This window comes from Sporisorium graminicola, chromosome SGRAM_7 (assembly GCF_005498985.1).
Source record: "Sporisorium graminicola strain CBS 10092 chromosome SGRAM_7, whole genome shotgun sequence".
Lineage (NCBI taxonomy): Eukaryota > Fungi > Basidiomycota > Ustilaginomycetes > Ustilaginales > Ustilaginaceae > Sporisorium > Sporisorium graminicola.
In genome coordinates, this window is record NC_043737.1 from 525,649 (window position 1) to 546,446 (window position 20,798).

Consider the following 20,798-nt stretch of genomic DNA (forward strand, 5'->3'; position numbering starts at 1 on the left):
GAACTTCGGAATTCGGCGAAGCATTCGAATGGACCCTGAACCTTTCGGCCTCGCTCTCGCTGTTTCACTTCATATCACCCCACACAACCGACTAAACATCAATCAGAGCCCGCATCTGCATCTGCACAAATCTGACATTGCAGCCCTATCAGCATCAGAACAAGTCGCGATCGGTAATGCAGCCCTCGGAAGCATTCTGCACATCCCTCGCAAACTTGTACAGCCACCCGCGCGTGGGCCTGTTGGCCAGCTTCCCCTTCTTCTCCTTGATCCACCGCTGCTTCCTCTCCTTCATCTCCTCGGCGCTGATGTGCACGTTGATCTCTCGCGTGCCGGCATCGATCGTGATTCGATCTCCATCCTGAACAAGCGCAATGGGACCACCCTCGGCGGCTTCAGGCACGACGTGACCCGTGCAGAAGCCGTGCGAGGCACCAGAGAAGCGGCCGTCGGTAATGAGCGCCACCGTCTTGCCCAAACCTGCGCCCATAATGGCACCTGTAGGTCCGAGCATTTCAGGCATGCCCGGCCCACCTTTGGGCCCGACATAACGGATGACCACCACGCTTCCGTCCCTCACACGTCCCTCGGCGATCGCCTCGGTGACGCCCTCCTCGCCATCGAACACCACAGCCGTTCCGTCAAAGTACAGCCCCTCCTTGCCCGTCAGTTTGGACACCGCACCGCCGGGGCACAGCGAGCCGCGCATAATCGTCAAATGACCCGTAGCCTTGATCGGGTTGCTCAGCGGGCGGATGATGTCCTGCGTCTCGAACTCGAGCGGCTCGACATCCGCCAGGTTCTCGCGCAGTGTCTTGCCCGTGCACGTCATGACGTCGCCGTGGAGCAGATCCGTGTTGTCGAGGATGTACTTGAGCACGCGCGGCACGCCGCCGATGTTGTGGATGTCCTCCATGTAGTATTTCCCAGACGGCTGGACGTCGGCCAGCATGGGCGTCTTGTCGCCGATGCGCTGGAAGTCGTCGATCGTGATATCGATGTCGCCTGCGCGCGCGACGGCGAGCAAGTGGAGAACAGCATTCGTCGAGCCGCCCATGACGTGTGTCATGGTGATGGCGTTCTCGAAGGCTTGCTTGGTCATGATGTCGCGCGGCTTGATGTCCTTCTCGAGCAGGTTCTTGATGTAGCCTCCAACGCGCAGACATTCCTGTGTCTTTTCCGGGTAGACGGCTGGTGTGCTGCTGGTGAGTGGGAGTCCCATGCCCATGACCTCGATGGCGGTGGACAGCGTGTTGGCGGTGAACATGCCTCCGCAGGCACCAGGACCGGGGCAGGCGTTTCGGATCAGGTCGACCCGCTCCTCGGAGGTGATGAGTCCCTTTGCGTACGCGCCTGTCGCCTCAAAGTTGTCGGCTACGTTGCACGGGTCTCCCTTCTTCCTGCCGAGACCAGGCATGTCCATACCGTGCCTGCCCGGCTGGATCGTTCCGCCGTACACAATGATTGAGGGTCTGTTGTGCCTCATGCAGGCGATCAGGCAGCCGGGCATGTTCTTATCACAGCCCGGGATGGACACGTTGGCGTCGTGGTACTGCGCCATGGTGATGGTCTCAATCGAGTCTGCGATCAGCTCTCTCGAGGGGAGCGAATACTTCATACCAGGCCCGCCCATGGTGATGGCATCGGAAACGCCAACCGTGTTGTTCTGCAAGCCCACCAGATCGACCGCCTCGCAGCCCTGCTTGATCAGGCGGCCGAATTCGAGCAGGTGGGTGTTGCACGGATTGCCCTCCCACCAGACGGACGAGATGCCGACTTGCGGCTTGTCGAAGTCTTCTACCTTCAAGCCGCAGGCATGCAGCATGGATTGCGCCGCACCCTTGTCGGCGGACTGCGTGATGAACGAGCTGATCTTGTTGAGTTTGGGTGCTGTGCTGCCGCCGTTGGTGCGCGTGGTGGCGCGCAGCTCGACTTGACCGGGCGCCATAATTGATGATGCGATTTGGAGGGCCTTGGTAGAAGCAAGAGGTGGAATCTGTGCAGTGGGCAGATCAGATAGTTCAGGTGAAGAAGAGAGGAGGTAAGAGGGAGAGAAGGCTGGGCAACAACAACTTGCCTATATCCCATGCTGCGATTCAGCCCTTGTCACAAGGTCTCACAAGGTTTGTCTATCTCCCGGTTGCAGATGCAGAGGCAAGAGGCACAGCCAGCATGTGCACGACCATCGGCCAGATTTGCGGGAAGGGCGTCTTTTTGCGGGGGAAAGGTCCGTCATCGGCACGCGTGGGGGGGGCGAAAAGGCATTTCGTCGCAGCTATTGGTCATCCTCCTCGCTCCCCCGCAACCTTTCGCCGAGGAATTGGCCGAACCGAGGCAGGGCTGGCATCCGGCTCGCATTTCTCCTAGCGCCTCACCCTTCCCCCAACGCACAGACACCGCTTCCCGGTGACAAATCTTTTTCCAACGGTTCGCCTTGCTCGAGTCAGACCTGGCTCAACTGATCGTCACTGGAGCCTGGAGAAGGCAAGTAAAAAGAAGCTCGCACACACATCTCTCTCTGGCCTGATCTCCACAATCAGCCTGGAGATCGACGTGGGGGGCGGAGCCGCGTCGGTCTCTGATTATCCGGCCGCTTCTCCTCCTGTGCTTGTTCGACGGCGTAACATCTTAACTAAAAAAGATACGAGCAGGCGGGTTCAAAGTACAAGCACAAACGGACGGTAAACAAGCTGTCCAAAGCAAAACCTTGTCGTGGTGCGGCGACGCCATATATAGCAATATCTGCGCCCGTCCGCTGCTGCTGTTCGCCCAACCGAGCATAGAGGCCTTACCTGCCACTGCCTAACCACGGGTCGCATGCCCCTAGTTTGGCTTTGAATTGGCCGGAACACTGCTGTGAAAGAGACTTCAGCTGCTGTCAAATGAGCAGAGGGGCCCACCAGCGCGATCAGAGTCGAAATTGAGCGGCCTTCTTGGTTGGGCCCTCGGCAAGCTTGACAGCTCGCTTACATGGTGCACTCGCCAGCCTGACGTTCACACTTCATCGACCGTTCAGACTTTGCACACAGACGGGGTGCATGCTGGTGAACGCAGAATATCAAGATGTTGTAGCAGGGGGAGAAAGAGAGAAAGAGAAAGTCATACAGGGTCTTTGCACAAGACGCAACGAAACAAGGTCATAAGCGAAAACGAAGGGGGGAAGTAGGGAAAGGCGATAGGAGAAAGAGTGCAAAGAGCTCAAGCCGTGACGATTGCGTGTCTACTTGAAGGCACCGGGCGAGCAACATGTGCTGCTGCTAATCCTAGACGAACGACCACTGGATGTCAATCACTCCAAGGTCCGGACTGGCGAGCTCGCGGAACAAGCTCGGGCTCATATCCAGACTCGTATGTTTGCACCCAGGGCACAGATCCGCCACCTTTGCCTTGACGCATTTGCCTGCATGGCAGATGTTGACACGCTCAAAGCAGTGTGCACCGCCCTGGTAGATGTCGGATGACAGGGCGACGATCTTGTCGGCGCCCGTGTTCCACTCGCCGCACGCGCCCTGGTCCGGGTCGAAGAACGTGCCTTTGCCCTGGAACGTTCCGGTGGTGTAGGCCTTGTGCGTCTTCTCTTTTTTGTGCGACGGGTGCGATGGCCTCTTGGGCTTCTTGTGGTGGTGCTTCTTGTGCGTTCGACGTCCGCCCGAGTGCTTTGCCGATCGATGGTGTGCCTTCTTGTGCTTCTTGGCGCGTGCCTCGAGCACGTCGACTTCTTCCACAACCTCCTCCTCCTCGTCCTCGTAATCGCTGTCGTCGTCACCCTCGTCAACCTCGTCGACCACCACGTCTTCCGTCTCCGCTCTCTTCTGCAGCCCCAGACTGCTGACGCGGGCGGACGATGCTACAGCCTCAGAGCGGGCAAGCAGCGCTGAGCCTGACGACGAGGACGCTGCATTGAGCGTCGAGATGTGCGCGCTGGCTGCTGCAATCACGAGCGACGAACAGAGCGCTAGTGTTATGATCCGCATGGCTGGTGTTGTTGTTGGGGTCTATGCAAGGTGTTGGCTGTCTTTTTGGTTTCCTATTATGTCCTTGCTGTGTGCACTGATAAGATGGATTTGTACGCTGTAAAAGACAGTGGTTGGCAGAATGACACGTAAAGACGGGCAGGGATAGTCGATGTGAAGACGTGGGATGCTGAAAGGGTCGTTCCGAAGGAAGGGGAGGGGGCGAAAGGAAGAAGGAGAATTGAGAAGGAGCGGCGGCTGATGGTGTAAGATCAACAAAGTTGGAATGGGAAAACGATGACGAACAAGCCCCATCTCGACATGCTCTTGATGAACCCACGATCGATTTCAGGGGTCAGGTCTACCACCATGCACGCCCTCTCTCTTTCTTGCTGTTCAGTGTTACCACAAACGACGAGTCTGGCCGCAGTAGAAGCTAAACCCCACTCTACACCTCTGCAGCACCGGCGCAAAGCCTGCAGACCCGGCAAGCTCTATTTACCTACTAAGTTACGGCCCACTAGCATCCGAATACGGCAATTCGACACACATTGTGCGCTCTGTACCTCTGTGCATCTGCGACGGTTGGCAGCAGAGGCACAGCAGCGGAAACCCGAAGACTAAGGAACGCGCGATGATCAACAAAGGGTTTGGCCAGCACAAAAGGCAATTGGAGCGAGCGGAGCGCGGAAAAAGAAAGAAAAAACATCAACACCTACGCGGGTGAAACAGAATCAGAACCAGAAAGAGGATCGACGTCGTGCATTCATTCGTGCAGCTGAGCTCGGATTTTTCTTCCTTCTCTTTTTTCTTCTTTCCTTTCCCCCTCCTCGATACTCGACGACCTGGGGTGCATTCTGTCTCCGCTATTGTAGGTCACGAGTCAACGTTTCAAGCCTCTCCCTTGGTTCGTGATGCGAGCAGAGCTGCATCGAAGGCATGCAGCGAAACTTCCGACGCAAACCCCCCCCCCCACCCTCTTGGCGGAGCGAAGAGAACAGAAGAAGAGAAGGGAGAACAGAAACTCAGAGCTCCGATTTGCCGTTGTCCACCAGTGCGATCAGCGTCTTCCCGACCTGCGTCTCATCGACCCGCCCTCGCGCAACCGACAGCAACAGCAACAACAACAGTATGCACGTCGGAACAGTCGCTGGCTCGCTCTGCAGGCCTGTGAGAGGGCAAGCAAGGTGTTGGTCTCGCCAAACGGCGTCAAATTGCAAACTCTAACGCGTCTCTTCCCGAAGATCCAATTCAAAGTTTCCCGCTCCGACGCCGAGGCTTGCTATACGCTTTTGTATTCTAGGCCAACGCCTTGTTGCGTGGCATTCCAACAACCAGACCCAGCAAACCCTCCCTTCCCTCCTTCATTCCCTCATGCTTTCCAGCTCGGTGCAGTTGACACAGAGCCTCGCACCAAGAAAAAGATTGGATGCAGGTGTTTCAAGGCAAAAAGAAAGGAAAAAAGAAATGCATTGACGGGGACTCGAACCCCGGTCGAGTCGAATCGGTAGTCACGCCTTATGCAAGGCGATGAGTGGCAACGACTCATGATACCCCTACACTATCAATGCTTGTTCATATTGGACCGTTCAACCATAGCAATTATGTACTGTAATGCTTTGGGGTTAGATCAAAAAAACGCACAATACTGCCAACCCACTCTCTCTCACTTGAACATGCAGCTACGGTGTGTACGCATCGCAGCACCGCTCACTTCCTAACGCTTGCACGGAAGTCCAAAGATGCAGGAAAGCTTTCGGATCACGAACATGAGACAACAAGGTATAAAAGAGACCACCGAGACCAAATCGAAGGGTACTGTATAACAGGAGCAACATCTAGAGAAAATGGAAAGAAAGCTAGAAAAAAGGCAGCCCAAAAAACATCGTCCACCAAGCCTTACGCATGCTTACTGCGCCCCACAGAATCCACCAACCCGACCAATCTTAGTCTGGAATGGACAAACAGCGTCGAGAACAGGAACTGCGACAATTGATGGTCGTACAGCGGCAAATGACGGTAGCCCTGCTGCAGTGCGCCCACCGACACCGAGTACGCCGCAACGCTTTCAGCGTCAACCGACGAGGTCGACGAAGCAGACGACGAGTCGCTGCCCGCTCTGCTCCTCGTGTCGCCGGCTGCGTCAACCCCTCCCTGCGCCCCTCCACTGTAAGCCAACGTCGAGTCAATCGAGAGACGCGAGGTAGGCTCAGTAATCGATGTCAGACTCGTCGAGGCTTGCATCGCTCTCGTATCCGCCTGAGCATGTCTGGTTGTCGCCACGCCTTCGACGCCATGATCGTCCAAATCATCATCAAAGATCTCGAAACGGACAAAGCACAGGTCGAGGAGTCCGCGGCTCAGACGCTCCAGCTCTGGATGTGCCAATGCATCGCCCGTCCGAGACGACGCCTTGCTGGCTTCAAGCAGCGCAACAAGCTCGTGGCTCGCACCTGCAGGGACGTCGATGAGCACGCTCATATCCGTGTGCCACTCTGGACTGAACCCGTTCCCTTTGACGGTCGGCGTTCTTAGCAGATGGCTCGGCGCCAGTGTCGTCTCCTGCTTGTTAGTTGCCGCTCTCGGTGCCATTGTCTCTGATCCGTGTTGAACTGCTGACGGGGCGTCTGTGAGAACAGCCGAGTCTGCATCCTGTCGAGCTGGCCCAGTCGGATCGGCGGCATCTGAGCGGCCAAGCTCAGCCTTGACAGAGATATTCTTCGAATCTGCTGGAGCTGCAGAGGCCGTCGTAGAGTCGCTCTGCTCACTAGGCTGCGGTGAGACTACTGTGAACTCCTTCGCCGCTGCTTTCTGCAAGAGACCGCGGGGCTGCTTACCCCAGCATGATGGAGAGAGAAGCGAGACCACAACAAATGGGTCTATTGGCTCCCGGGTTTCGTTACTGCTGTGCTTGTCCTTGTCCTTGTCCTTGCCCGCTCCCGCTTTGCTCTTCTTCGGCAGCTGCTGCGCCGAGACGATGCTGAGATCCAGTCGAAAGCGCACCGCTTTCCCAGCCAACGTCTTGCCGTGCTCCTTGGTGCGTAGCGCCGCCGGCTTGAGCACGTATCCACATCGTCCGTTGCGGCTGAACATGGCCTGATTTAGTTCAAAACCCAAGTCAGCCGTCTGCCAATTCAGTGCGACGAGCTGGCATCCCGTGGCCCACATGTCGAGCGGCACGAAGTTGCGGCTGGCGTGCAGTCTGGCAAAGCTCATCATTGAAGGATAGATGCGCGTGAGATGCGAGCGATTGTGCTTGATGAGCGCCTCGTTCGAGATCGGGTCGCGAATCATCTTGAGTGCAGTCTTTTCTGACAACGAGACCATGTGCTGGATCGCATAAGTCTCCTTTTTGTTGAACCCGCGACACTTGACGCCGACCGTGTAGATAAGCAGGGACGCCAACGCTGCCGACATGGCCTTCTTGCCTTGCTTCTTGCTGCTACCGCTGCGAATTGCGCTACGCTGCGTGGCATCGAGGCTTTCGGAGGCATCACCTGATCGGTATCCGGACGGACCATTCGCCGCGGCTTCTCCACGATGGCCACGCCTGGTGACGCGACGCACGAGCTGCTTGGCTCCAGCCAGGCGCGATTCGATCTCGGAATCGGTCGTGCTTGCGGTATCCGTCGCAGACGTTGGAGGCTCAAGCACCATCGTGGGCATGACATCAGCGCCGTTTCTCTGCTGTGATGCCAAGCCCAAGTCGTCAGCAGACCTCTTGCTGTGAAGGATGCGCTGACTATCGGCGGCTGCTACATTCTTTGCCTTTACCAGCACTTTGAATTTGAGCTTCTCGGGCGAGGGAAGCTCGTCGTCGGCACCGGGAACGTGCTGAGGATCGAGCGGCTGACTCAGAAGCATCTCACCCAGAGTATCTCTGAGGATGCGCGCCATCACGTCTTGCTGGAGAGCGTCAGCATGCACCTCAAGACTGAGAATGAGCGGGTAGGGCGAGGTGACAAAGGCGTAGCGGGCGATGGCGCTGATGACCTCCTGGAAGGGCACGCGGCTGGTGAGAGTGCGACCGTGCGTGATCTGCGGCACATTGTTGGGGCCATCCCAGCAATCGAGCTCGACGCTGCGTGCGCCTTGCAAGAGAGCGCGAATGTATCCCTCGACGGTGCTGTCGCCCTTCCACTGCCCTCCGACGAGGTAGGTATTGTGGCTCGAGCTGATGTAGTATTCGCTCAAAGGTCGAGTCATGTCGTGCTGGACGGTCGATTTGCGAAGGTGAGCGGCCACCTTTCTCGTATTGGCCATCGAGTCGCTAGCACCAGCAGCGATGAGCTCCTCGGTAGTGTTAGCAAAGGCGCGTGAAGGCGTGCGCTGCTGTCGATTCTGGCTTGTGTCCGACTCGAGTTGAGTGGAATCTGGCGGTGCCAATGTCGCAGGCTTACCTAGCACGGGCATATCGACAGGATCAGAGACCATGGTGGAGAAGAGTGGAAGCTGGTCCAGCAGGGGTGGATTGTCGGACGACGAGAGAAAGTCGAGAAAGCCATCGTAGTCCATCCGAGCCTTTTCTATGGGTGCATCAGCAACGTGCGAGGTTGAGAGGCGGCTGCTGCAATGTCGGCGGAATAAGTCGTCGATCTGACCATCGGTAAAGGTGCGATTGCCCTGCTCCTCACGGATGAAGCGCCGAAAGTTCTCAATAGAGATGACTCGCTTTCTGCATGGCTCTGGGCTCGTCGTCGCAGTGGTCTGATGCGGCGCAGATTCAGAGGTCGCATCCGCGCCTGAAGTTCCGGAGACGGTGGAAGAGCCGTCGAGTATGGATGCGTCGACGGAGGAAGGCTCGGCAGTGGAATCTCGAGACTGCTCTTCGGCTGGTTGATCAGCCCAAGCGGCGAAAATGGCCTGTACGTCCGCTCTCTGCTTGAGCAGCGAGACGAAATGCTGAAAGTCTTGGAAGTCGAGATAGCCGCGGTTGCGCCAGTCGGCCAGGTTGAAGCACCGGCGAAGATGCACCTTGTTGGATTCGATGCCGAGACGTCGACAAAGAAGCATGACCTCTTCGATGGAGAGCTTCTCATCATTAGACTCGTCTGCGTCTTTCCAGTGATGACGCATCCAGAGATGGCGACGATGCTCGATGCTCGAGGATGCACCAGCAGCTCCAGTAAGCTCTCTGCGCAGAGTTTGAAGGTGAAGAAGGCTGGCTCGCCATCTTGAGAGCGAGGGATCGGAAAGGGCGATCAAGTGAAGGGCCTTGTAGATGCCGCCGTTCTGATAGATGATGGTGATCCAGCGTGGTTCATGTGCGGAAGAGATGTTGAGTGAGGTGCGATAGGATGCAGCAGAAGGCCCGAAGCGAACTTCGCGAATGGATTCGAGATTGACGCGATTGTTCTTCTTTGACTCCCAAAGGATCTGGCCACGGTCAGCGTCAAGCTTGAAAGTGCGTGGCTTGACCTTCTTGTGAGTGACCTTGAGCATTTGCTCACCCTCGGGGAGGAGGAGTTCGCTCGCAGCTTCATTTTCTGTTGCAGTTGCGCCATTAGGACTGGTCACTGAAGGCAGGCTCGTGCTGCTTGTACTGTGCGCGCTGTTGGGTTCAGGTCTTCGCACACTCGAAGTTGAAACTTCAGATTGTTTGCTGTCTGACGCGGCGGATAGTCTGCGTCTATCGTTGTTGATCGAAGATGACTGGCTGTCAGGGGACAGGCGAGCTGATGAAAGGACAGGTTGTGCCTCTCCCTCCGAGAGAGCTGGAGGCGAGGCTACTAGAGGGGCTTGTGCGTCCGAGGTCTTGGATACGCTGCGAGAGAGGCCACCTAGCTGAGGATCTGCGGCTGTCGATGTGCTGCCCGACTTCATTCGCCGGTACGTCTCGCTTGCACGTCTCTGATGGTGTAATCGATCGGTAAAAGAGTTGACACTACTCGACAGAGTACGTCCGAAGCCGGGACTCTTTGGTGGCGAAGCGCTGGGACTAGGTGGCGTAGCGAGACTGGCATGCGGAGACAGACTGGGTGGTGGATGGGATGCACCTACTAGAGGTGTTGCGATGGGTTGGGCGATTGTTCTACGTGCAGCAGCCTCGTAGGACAGCGGACCGTTGCTGGAGCCTCCGCTGAAGGATCTCGGTGGTGGAGCGAAGGAAGGGCGGTCTATGTCCTCCATGGTATGATGAAACGAGATCATGTCAGCGCCAGCTGGAGGAGTGGTCGAGTTAGGTGAGGGGCCAGCTTCTTCCAAGTCGGCATGGTGGTCTGACGGTCTGCGGAGCAGCGAACGAAGCCATGATCGTACCGAGTGATTTGCTGTTCTATCTATAGCGGTACGATGGTCGTTGGAGGACATTGTTCCGGCTGAAGATGGTGGTAACGATGTTTATCGCAGTGACACAGTTGCGGGCAAACACACAGCATTTCCTTCTCGGGCCTTGATGAGCGATCTGGTTTATGCGGCGCTGTCTGTTCCGGATAGAAGCAATGCAAAGCAGCCTTGCATCTCGCCTGGATGGCCTGTGACGGACTACAAGGAGATGGTGAGTGACGCGACAAGGGCAAGATACTTGGCGTCATGACAGCGTTTAAGCGTGGGAGGTGTCCCGTGCTCGTGCTCAACTCGGCACAGCCGAACAATGCTCGATATTCGGAACGCAGCACAAAAGCAGCAAAAAGCAGGATTCGTGCAGAGGACCCTTGAAGGCCTCAACCTTATCTGCTTCCCGATTCGACTTTCTTTTGCCGATCTACCCGCGATCCGTTTCCTCGCTAGAATTTTTTGAGCTGCAGCTCTTCTCAAGTTTTTGTTTGATTCTTCTCGAGGGTCTTCCTCGTCCTTCTTCTCACACGACACAAGCTCCCTTCCTCCATCTGTGCGGCAGCTGCTATCACCAAACCATGTTCAAACGAGTAGCAAAGGCAACGAGCAAGAAGGTCCTTGTCGACGACCTCAAGGACGCAGCCGGCGACGACACCGCCATTGGCATCGACAAGCTGGTCGACGAATCCTCGAGCTCCGAAGGCGAAGACTCGGACGGAGATGACGACGACGATGACAGCGAAGACGATCAAGATGTCGAAAAAGATGGCGAAGCTGAAGATGAGGACTCCCCAAAAGCAGGCTCGAAACGCAAGCGCTCCAAGGACGAACAACAAGACGAGCAAGCAGACGACGTTGCAGCTCAAGTAACAATAGACGATGCCATCAAGGACCCCATCTACGTCCCCACGGAAGGCGAGAAAAAGCACGGCATCTTTGCTTCCCGCTGCATTGTCTGCGAAGCTGCCGTGCTGAAAAGCACCGATCTCGTCAACGCGCATCTCGAAGCCAAGGCACACAAGCGCCGCTTGGAGCGCTTTCATCAGTTTGTTCAAAATCAGCTCTCTGAAACGCAGCGCAAAGCCTTGGATGCAAGAGACGCTGTCGAACAGATGGATGCTTGGAAGGCTCAACAGGACGAACTCGAAAAGCAGAAGCTTGCAGCAGCTCCACCGAGTAAGAGGGCTTTGGCCAAGAAGAGAAGGCAGCCGAGTTCCGCCAGAAAAAGAAGGAGCAGTACTTGAAGCGCAAAGCTCAGAACGAAGCCGATGGAGCCAAGGAGAAGTCTGCTGAGAAGGAAGATGCAGCGAAGCAGACCGTCAAGAAGGTCAAGGCAGACAAGAAGGAAAAAAAGGATGCTTAAGGCGTCGCATCGGTCCTCTCTCTCATCAAGCACCCTAACGCCAGTCTCTTCGCGCCAACCGTATACCCACTCATTAGGTTCGCCACGAGATCCAACACCAGACCCGCATACTTGTACTTCTATCATTTGCATTGAGCACCTTCGACAAGCCTCTCGTGTCACATTCATCACAGCCACAGCATTTCAGTCAGGTCGAACGGGATCACATGAATTCTTTTTGGAGTCGGAACACAGATCGAAGCACATTTGGCCATCTTGCTGTTCAAGCTGTTCAAGTGTACCAAGTGGGGGTAGGCCAGCCGTCCTTGCCAGGACCGTGCAGCGTAAACCTGCCCACCTCGGCGCGCTTGTGCGCAATGGGGTCGTGCAGCGAGTGGGTCCTCAGATCGCGGAACGCGACATCGAATCCGTACTTGCCAGCCACAGCTCGTGCACCCGTCAGCTCGTAGATCTGGCTTGTCACGGCCAATCCCACGTCGACAGCATTCACCTTTGCGGCAGCAACGCGCACCGCAAACTTGGCGCGCTGCTCCTCGGTGATCTTCTGTCGCGGGTTGGTGTGCAAAATGCCCGCTGCCTCCTCGACCACGTTGTCGATCAGCGAGGCGGCGGCCCAGAGCTTGGCCTGGAGGTCGCCGTAGCCGATCTGGATGTAGGCCTCATCGGTACCCCGTGCGACGGGCGTGGGCTGGTAGGGCCAGCCTCGCGTGTTTGCCTTGGTGTACGCTGCGGCGCGCGCCAGAGCTCCTTCGGCAATGCCCAGGTAGAACGAGGTGAAGACCAACTGGATCTGCGGCAGGTTGAGCGTGTTGTAGGCGCCCAGAGGTTGGAATACCTTGTTGACGCAACCCAGTGCATCTGACCAGGGAACGACGACGTTCGAGATCGAGATCCCGCCCGACTGCGTACCGCGCATGCCGAGCGTGTCCACCCACTCGTCGCCGTACACGATACCCGGCTGGCGGCTCAGCACGGCCGCAAACACATGCGATCCGTCCGGCAGCGACCCCTCGAGGATGGTCACGTCGCTGATCTTGCTTCCCGTCGAGAAAGTCTTCTTGCCGTTGTAGATGAGTTGGTCCGGGTTGTTCTCATCCTGGTTCACCTTGAGATCGGCATCGCGCGGATTGACGGCGCCACCGACAAAGTACTTGTTCTTAGTGATCCACTCTTCGTACTTGGCGCGCTGCTCGTCCGTGCCCACGAGCGCGGCGGTCCACGACCACAGGTAGTGATAGCCGATCAGCTGGCCCAGCGAGCCATCGCCACGCGCGATGATGCGGATGACCTTGTACGCTTCCTTCCAGCTCAAGCCAGCTCCACCAGCCGACTTGGGGCCGAGGATGGTGACTAGACCAGCGTCCTTGAGCAGCTGCACCTGGCGGTAAGGAACCACGTTACCGCGGTCTCGGATGGCTTCGTCCTCGTGAAGCAGCTCCGAGACCTGCTCGGCACGTGCGAAGACCTCCTCAGGGGTCACGGGATCCTTGTCGAATTTGGGGTATTGGACGACCTCCGGGTCGGGCTGGATACGGGACGCATCTTTGCCTGAGACAGGGGCGACGTTGCCGCCAGCAGTTGCAGTCGTGGCGGAAGGAGCCATTGTGTGTATGTATACTTTAGTTAGATAGGAGCTGGCGGAAGTGGTGAAGAGGCTCAATAGCTAGCTGTGATGGTGTAGGCGAGGACAAGGATAATTGGCTCAAGCTCGTGTATATATGCTCGTCGCAGCGCAACTCTCACTCAGAGCTCCCGAATGAGCCTTCGGATGGACCCTTGTATCAAAGGGGGCCAGGTGCGGGCGGGGCAGCATTTCCCCACCATCCCCATCAGCCCAGTCTGAGTGCAGCTCGAAGCCGGTTGAACTATCAGCAAACGCATGTCGATTAAGGTTGGGCTCGCACGGACAGGGACACTGATCACGCGTGATTGTCTCTTGCAAGCTATTGTTCATCATACCTAAGGTGGGCATGAAATCGCTTCTGTCTTGCGTGGATTCGGAAGAAGAAGAAAGCTCGTCTTGCCAGCGGCATCTCGCAGAGGAAAGAGAGGATAGCAGATGGCGCAACATCCCATCGACTGCGGGGAACATTGTGTGTCGTGATGCTACCTGGACCGAAGATTACGCCTTTCTCGAGGGTCCTGTCATCACCATCTTCAGGCATAGCCATCTCTCGTCCCACACTGACTTTGAGCATCGACCTCGCACCATCCGCTACAGCATCACGATAGCGGACTACCACGAGAGCCTTCTTCTTCGGCGGGACGCAGGGTCTTGTCACTGTAGCAGGGTGCTTGTATTCATGCGAAGTTGTATTCGAGATATGAAAATTGTATTGGGATTCTAGTGCAGAATGGGGAATTTGGCACTTTGTGACAGCCGAACGTGCTTTCTCTGACGTGCTCGCTCGCCATTCACACCATCCAAAGTCGCAATCGAGATCGGTACAAACAGAAGACATCAATCCCTGCCTCGCATGTTACTAATCTTCATGCTGACCAGTCCCAGTCCACGTTGCGAAGCATTTTTACGGCAGAATCTCGGTCTGCCCCTCTGTGTGATAAGAGGTGCTTGCCCTCGAAAAACTTGTCCAGAGGCGAACTCTCGATGGTCAAATCGCTAGTAGGCTGCGTTGGTAGGAGAAAATAAAGCCTTCCTTCGACGCTCGAGTGGACGGTGCACACGAGTAAACCGTAGAGACGACACTAGCGGCTTCGACAACGTCATCCCAACGCTCCCGTATTCGCTTTGATCTCTTTCGGCGGTCGACTCGCGCTTACAAACACTTCCTGACAAACACTTCCTGTACCAAAAGCCGGTATCCAGTGCGGACTGCAACCGCACTGCTGTAGACTGTTCTTCTCTGATCTCACATTTGACTCCATACATTCTAAACAGCTTCATCCTCTTCCGATTTAGCTCTCTTTACTGCTCTCCATCCTTCTACGATCACAACTCGAAGTGTCTCCAACATGGCAGAACTCGAGATCATTGACGCGGAGATTGTCCCGAACGCGTCCCGCGAGCAAGCTCTCGCTGCCTCTAGCGATCTTCCAGCAGCAACAGCAGCAGCAGCAGCAAAGGACAACAGTGCACCGACTCTCAGCTCAATCTACCCAGTCTACACCCAAGCCGAACGAGAAGCAGCTCTGCGTCTGCTCGCCCCATCCAAGTACGACGTAGTGCTCGGTGCTGGATGGACTGACTCCTCAGACCCCTCTTCTGCTTCAGAAGACGATACCGACACGGTCCGCCGTGCATCCTCTTCCTCCTCCTCTTCCTCGTTCTCTAGCCCTTCGACACCGCCCACTGTTTCACCCCTCACATCGTCCACAAACGCTGCAGCCACCGGTCAGCGCGGCCGTTCAGACGCACTTCTCGTGCGCTCCTGCTCGCAAGGCTGGTCGCTCTCGTTCGAGCTGACCCCGCACCAGCCTATCCCCGTGCCCCAATCTGCAGACGAATTGGTCATCCGCAACGACGCCGTGGGCCTCAACCCGGTCGACTGGAAAAGCGTATCGTACAACTTTGGTATTCCTGCCTTCCCCTGGATCCTCGGCCGCGACATTGCGGGCACCGTCATCCAGCCGCCCGTGGACAATGACGAGGGCTGGAAGGCGGGCGATCGCGTGTGGACGTGTGCTGACTCGCGCGAGATGCGAGCGGGTGGGTATCAGAGATTCTCGGTGCACAGGAAAGGAACGTTGGCGAAGATTCCAAGTGCGGTGAAGGACGAGGACGCGGCTACGTTGGGTACCGGGCTGATCACGGCTGCGGTGGCGTTGTTTGCGTTCTTCAAGCTGCCATTTGCGCCGCGTCAGGACGACGAGGAAGAAGCTCTTGCGGAGAAGCTGAGCGGAGTTGGGATCAGCCAGAAGAAGGACGAGAGGGACTGGATCTTGTAAGTCCCATTCGAAGCCACAACTGCACACTGAACGAAGGATTCTGTCGCTAACCCGCCTCCTCTCTGCTTCGCTCTTAGAATCTACGGCGGCGGTGCAGTCACCGGAATCTACGCCACGCAGCTGGCTGCGCTCTCCAACCTGCGTGTCATCACGGTCGCATCCCGCTCCAACTTCGACTACCTTCGCTCCATCGGCACCACCGCCTTCGTCGACCGCCACCAACCGCCCGAAGCCATCGTCTCCTCCATCACCGCCGTCCTCGCCCAGCACGGCGGCGAGCTGAGGTACGCTATGGACTGCGTCTCGTCCAGCACCGCCAACCTATGCCTCGACGCGCTCCAAAACTCGGCGGCGGCGAAAGGAGGCAGCAAAGGGGAGGAGCTCATCTGCCTCGCGGGCAACCCGAAGGCCGAGCCGGGCCAAGTGAAGGTGCACAAAATCTCGTTTTCGACAACGTTCTATCATCCGGACGGCGAGTTTGCGCGCCGTGTGCTCGGGTATGTTACGAGGCTGCTGGAGGACGGGAGGTTGCAGCCGTGCAGACCGGAGGTGCTGCCTGATGGTCTGGCCGGCATTCGATCTGGGCTGGAGTTGCTGAGAGATGGTAAAGCTCCCAGAGCGCGAAAGTTGGTGGTGCGCGTGCGTGATACGCCAGCCGCCGACGTGACGCATTTGGGCGTGCGCACCGAGCTCGGTTGGAACGGCGTCGTCTAGACACCTCTTTTCCAATCGGGTGTACGTCTCTCTTTCCTTGGGACATCAAAATGGGTGCTGCGTAGCACATTCGTTCGCAATACAACGATAGATGGTTTCAACTCTGACTGCCCGTGCGTGATTTTGTAGATTGGCTGCGATTGTGAAAGACCGAGCATGGCAGAATATGAGCTAAGGGGAGTGAAGGGCGTTCGGCCGGCCAAGTGATTGATTGCGTCTCCGTGTGTCTAAATCACAGTTTCTGCACATCTTCACCGTCCTCCTCCTCTTCTTCCTCCTCCTCCTCCTCTTCCTCAGCCTCCAACATCGCCAGCTCCGCGCCCTGCTGCGCGACCAGCCACTCCAGATCCAACTCCTCCAAGAACCCCCTCATGGCCGCCTGTCTCCGCTCCGCCTCCGTTTTCGCCTGCACCGTGTATAGCCTGTCCCCCCTGATCTTGAGCAGCTTCTCATAAAAGTGACCGACGGCAGAGCCGTTGTAGCCCTCGGCCTGCTCCGCGGGCGGCACAGGGTCCATGCTCGGGTTGCTGGGGGGAATGTAGAGTGGGCGGTTGACTTTGCAGCTGTAGGCGGCGCAGCGCATGATGCCGATCGAGCCGATCGAGTCGAGCCGGTCTGCGTCCGAGACGCACCAGAACTCGGCGCATCCGTCAAGCCACTGCTGCAGCTCCACGTCCGCAGCCGAGAGGTGCGCGGGAGAGAGACGCCGGCGCCGCTCGTCTTTGGACCAGCTCACGTTGCCTACGATCTTCTCCACCAGCGTTTTCTGCTCGGCTGTTATCAAGGGTGGGGACGGCGGGAGGGACGCCCAAAACGCAGAGAGGACGCCCGAAGGCGTGCTGCTCCCAGACGTGTATTTTGCGTCGACGAGGTCGTGGAATAGCGCCCCCAGCTCGACCGCTAGAAGGTCAACGGAGGGCGTGCGGGTGGAGAGCTCGGGAGAGCGCGTGAGCGAGAGCGCGAGCAGGCGCACTCGGTGGACGTGATTCCAGTCGTGCGACGGATCGTGCTGGGCAAATGCGCGCTTGACGAAGGTTTCTGCAGAGGAGATGATCTGGGCTCGTTGCGAGGCGCGCAGTCGAATCGGTGGAGGGTTGGAGGAGGATGCAGAGAGCGAGGCAGCAGACAGCTGCGTCGGTAGGTCATCCATGATGAAAAAGTCTACTCTGAAGGAGGTGTTGCAGCGATAGAATGAGAGCGGTAAGAAAAGGAGAACCGCACACGCATGTCAAGAAGATCTGTTCTCTTCTGCTGTCCGTGCGTCAAGACCCTTTTTTTCCTAATACTGTAAAGGGTTACTTTTCCCTCCCCGATGAAACTCAAACTCACCACGCACGCACGCGCTCGCCACCATGAACGACACTCGATGCCTGTCGACCACTCGTAGAAGCTGCAATGGTATCATAATTCGTGCCTTGTGAGAAGACTCAGCCAATCTAGGCAAACAGAGAAGCATCGATCCCCTGTCCGCCGAAACTCGTAATGCAGATCAGATGATCCTCGCTCGCAGAGACGATGCGAGTCGTGTTGAAATCCACGTCAAAGATCCTAGCTCTGTGGCAGCGAATGTCTCTCAGACACGTGCCCACCGCTGGGCCCTCGGCCGTCTCCCCCTGTTCCTCCTGCTGCTGCTCATCGACAGCAGAACTGATCTGTGACGTTGCTGTGGGTTGTGTCCGCTCTTCCTCCTCTTGCGGGTGCTGCGTGCCCACCTCGTCAATACGCCACAACTTGATCATCCGATCATACCCGCCCGAAACAACCAGCCTCCTCACGGGACAGTACGCCACCGTCCGGACCAGCATATGATGCAACCCCAACACATGCGTGCACTTGCCGCTGACGGTATCCCACACTCGGATCGTCTGATCGTTCGAGCCACTGACCAGCGTACTCCCTTTGAAGACGATACACGCCAGGCCCTTGCTATGCCCACTGAACCTGTGCAGCTTCTCGCCCGACTCCAAATTCCACAGATACATCGATCCTTCACCGGAAGCCGAGACAATGTGGCTGCCCTGCAAGTCGACGGCGTTCACGGGGCCCGTGTGCGAGAACTTGCGCCATGCGACAGGCGACGGAGAGTTGACGCTAGCCGACGAGAGCGGGATGTCCGACCGACGCCACACCCGCACGGTGGCATCCTTGGAGCCAGTGACGATCCAATTCTCGTCAAACACCACATCGAGCACGGCCGAGGAATGGTCGCGGAGAACGCAGTGGACGCGATCAGCTTTGTCGTGCACCAATGCGCCGCATTCCGGGTCAATCACAGCGTGAGGCATCTCTGCCGTGGTCGCAGATGAAGACGGTTTAGAAGTGGCGAGGATGCTGGCGAAATCCCAGACAAACACCTGACCGTCCGACGACACAGACACAAGGATCTGGTCATCGTACTGCAAAGACAGCACCGACGCCGCATGGCCCTTCAAGATGTGCTTGCATGTGCCCGTCTCCACATCCCACACCCGGATCGTACGGTCCCTCGAGCCGGAAACGAGTTTGCCAGCAGTACCCGTGCCGATGCCATCGTCCTGTCGGATGCAGTAGACCGAATCCTGATGTCCACGAAGGAAGCGTTTCGTCGGTTCGAACATTCTCCTGTCTCGAGCCGGACGCGCAGTGCCACTTGCGCTGGCAGCAATTGCTGGCGGTGCGTTCATTTCGCTGTTAGTTGATGAAGCGGAAGCCGTGCGCGCCATCCCCTCCCCTCTCTGCCGACCACCACCCGCTTCCCCATTCTCAGCCTTCCTCGGCAGATGCCCGCGCAACCACCGTTGCTCCAGCAGGAACCTATCGCGAAACAGTCGAGTCCAATCGAGCGAAGCAGCGAAAAATTCTTCGGCTTCAACTACTTCTGCAAAGTGAAGCGACTCGACGGACGCACGTCTGGACCTGCTGATCGAGCCCACACTCCCTTGTCTTGATAGCGGCGTGCTGCTCCCGGTATCGTTGGACCCAAAGTAGGACGTTGACGCAGCCGCTTCTTGTGCGCGCCTCGCTCCCGCCGGAGTGGAGGGTGCAGCGCGCGCCGGGCTGAGAAAGAGCCCAAATCGACCCGTTGCAGCGGTAGGCGAGCGAAGCGGGCTCATCGGAGGACGGGCGGGTCGGCCACTATCCACATCTACTTCGAATTGCGTCGAATTGTTCGAGAGACTCAACCCCGCGAGGTGCTGGAAAGAGGGGATGTGCAATGTCTCTCTCCAGCTCTTGAGGGCGGCCAGGCGGTCGAGGTAAAGACTTGATGTCGATGCTGCTTTGCGCTGTTCCTGTATCCTACGCAACCTTTCAGCTTCCTCTTTGGCTGCGGTCCGCTTTGCCCTGGCTTCGATGCGTTGCAGTTCTGCCTGATGCTGGACAACGAGCGGCGCATCTTCTCGAATCGCCCAGCCGGGCCTGGAGAAGAACAAATGGCGCCAAAGGGACTGGTCCATCGCCAAAGCTCTCCACCTCCGACTGACCAGTGAAACAGACAGCAGATCGGTATGCTCTTCTAGCATCATTGCGATACACAACGACAGCTCCGGAGGCAGGAGCGAGAGAAAATCAATACGTCTTGCGCCGTCTTCACCGGCAACACCTTTGCGCTTGTTGTGGTCCAGAGCCGAGAGGTTGTGTTCGCCGTCCACATAACATGCTTCATCATGGATGGAGAGCGATGCGGCGGTTGCAGTGGCAAGTTCTGGCGCGGCATTGTCTGATGCGCACGTTACGTACGAGCGTCCACTCCATGATACCCGTTCTCGTCGCAGAGCGCTGCGTGTCTTGGCGGCGGAGTGGGTCGGGAGCATCGAAAGCGACAGCAGATCATTAGCCTCGGCGGGCGAGCCTGGTCGTGCAGTGAAGTAGCCATCGGCATCGGAGGCGACGCTGACCTGCGAAGGCGAGCGGAAGAGGTCGTCTGCTGCTGGGGTGGAGGCCACCGACAGCAAAGCTTCGGAGCGTGCAGTGGCTGTAGGAAAGTCGGTGGATCGGAAGCGAGAGCTGTTTGTCCTTTCCGTGTGGAAAGTCGGTCGCGCATCACATGCAGCCGTCATGTTGCTCTGTCCAGCCTCAACAGCTTTCTGGCTACTGTCTAGCCTCTTGTCGTCGTCAGTGCGGGGTGTAGAGCTCGTCTGCAAGCTGGCAGCACTCGTCGATCCACTGTCGCTGTTCTTCCGACTCGTAGCTACAGCCTCTGGACTGGGCGCAGACAAAGGAGTGATGGAACCACTAGTGCCCGATCTAAGCATCTGCCTTCTTCCTCCTCTCTCCTTGTCGACCGGCTGCTTCTCCTCCTCTTCGGGTGAGCTGAGCGGCGAGCACGCCGTCACGCTTCGAAATGACTGCATCGGGTCAGGCATCGACGTTCTCCTATATGCTCCTGAAGCGACGTTGTCATCTGTTATGATGGGTGCAGAGAGAGTCGGAGACGACCTGAGTATCTCAAGCTCGTCTGCACCGCCCGAGATTGGCGGTTCTGAAAGTGGTGTGAATGTCATGCTGCTGAAGCGGTAAAAGCCGGTGGACACCGCAGCTGAGCTAGAGAGTGTGCTACTGGGAGTCTGACATTCTACGGATTATCGAGGCAGAGGGTGAAGGCGAAC

At 57.3% G+C, this 20,798-nt stretch overlaps 8 protein-coding genes across 8 annotated transcripts; 2 read left to right on the forward strand and 6 right to left on the reverse strand.

The window, feature by feature from the left end:
• Nucleotides 1-154: 154 nt before the first annotated feature.
• EX895_005632 (uncharacterized protein) lies at nucleotides 155-1,948 on the reverse strand (the record flags this gene model as incomplete). The annotated part of the gene is made up of 1 exon (XM_029886224.1): nucleotides 155-1,948. The coding sequence occupies one exon, from the start codon at nucleotides 1,946-1,948 to the stop codon at nucleotides 155-157; it is 1,794 nt and encodes a 597-aa protein (XP_029737455.1).
• A 1,315-nt stretch (nucleotides 1,949-3,263) lies between these two features.
• EX895_005633 (uncharacterized protein) lies at nucleotides 3,264-3,974 on the reverse strand (the record flags this gene model as incomplete). Its single annotated transcript, XM_029886225.1, has 1 exon — nucleotides 3,264-3,974. One exon carries the CDS (start codon nucleotides 3,972-3,974, stop codon nucleotides 3,264-3,266), a length of 711 nt encoding a protein of 236 aa, XP_029737456.1.
• Nucleotides 3,975-8,676: 4,702 nt separating this feature from the next.
• Nucleotides 8,677-10,262, reverse strand: EX895_005634 (uncharacterized protein; the record flags this gene model as incomplete). The annotated part of the gene is made up of 2 exons (XM_029886226.1): nucleotides 8,677-8,695; nucleotides 8,776-10,262. The coding sequence occupies 2 exons, from the start codon at nucleotides 10,260-10,262 to the stop codon at nucleotides 8,677-8,679; spliced, it is 1,506 nt and encodes a 501-aa protein (XP_029737457.1).
• Nucleotides 10,263-10,807: 545 nt separating this feature from the next.
• Nucleotides 10,808-11,473, forward strand: EX895_005635 (uncharacterized protein; the record flags this gene model as incomplete). The annotated part of the gene is made up of 1 exon (XM_029886227.1): nucleotides 10,808-11,473. The coding sequence occupies one exon, from the start codon at nucleotides 10,808-10,810 to the stop codon at nucleotides 11,471-11,473; it is 666 nt and encodes a 221-aa protein (XP_029737458.1).
• Nucleotides 11,474-11,863: 390 nt separating this feature from the next.
• On the reverse strand, nucleotides 11,864-13,195 carry EX895_005636 (uncharacterized protein; the record flags this gene model as incomplete). The annotated part of the gene is made up of 1 exon (XM_029886228.1): nucleotides 11,864-13,195. One exon carries the CDS (start codon nucleotides 13,193-13,195, stop codon nucleotides 11,864-11,866), a length of 1,332 nt encoding a protein of 443 aa, XP_029737459.1.
• Nucleotides 13,196-14,565: 1,370 nt separating this feature from the next.
• EX895_005637 (uncharacterized protein) lies at nucleotides 14,566-16,212 on the forward strand (the record flags this gene model as incomplete). Its single annotated transcript, XM_029886229.1, has 2 exons — nucleotides 14,566-15,494; nucleotides 15,576-16,212. 2 exons carry the CDS (start codon nucleotides 14,566-14,568, stop codon nucleotides 16,210-16,212), a joined length of 1,566 nt encoding a protein of 521 aa, XP_029737460.1.
• A 232-nt stretch (nucleotides 16,213-16,444) lies between these two features.
• EX895_005638 (uncharacterized protein) lies at nucleotides 16,445-17,362 on the reverse strand (the record flags this gene model as incomplete). The annotated part of the gene is made up of 1 exon (XM_029886230.1): nucleotides 16,445-17,362. One exon carries the CDS (start codon nucleotides 17,360-17,362, stop codon nucleotides 16,445-16,447), a length of 918 nt encoding a protein of 305 aa, XP_029737461.1.
• Nucleotides 17,363-17,648: 286 nt separating this feature from the next.
• On the reverse strand, nucleotides 17,649-20,555 carry EX895_005639 (uncharacterized protein; the record flags this gene model as incomplete). The annotated part of the gene is made up of 1 exon (XM_029886231.1): nucleotides 17,649-20,555. One exon carries the CDS (start codon nucleotides 20,553-20,555, stop codon nucleotides 17,649-17,651), a length of 2,907 nt encoding a protein of 968 aa, XP_029737462.1.
• Nucleotides 20,556-20,798: the final 243 nt, after the last annotated feature.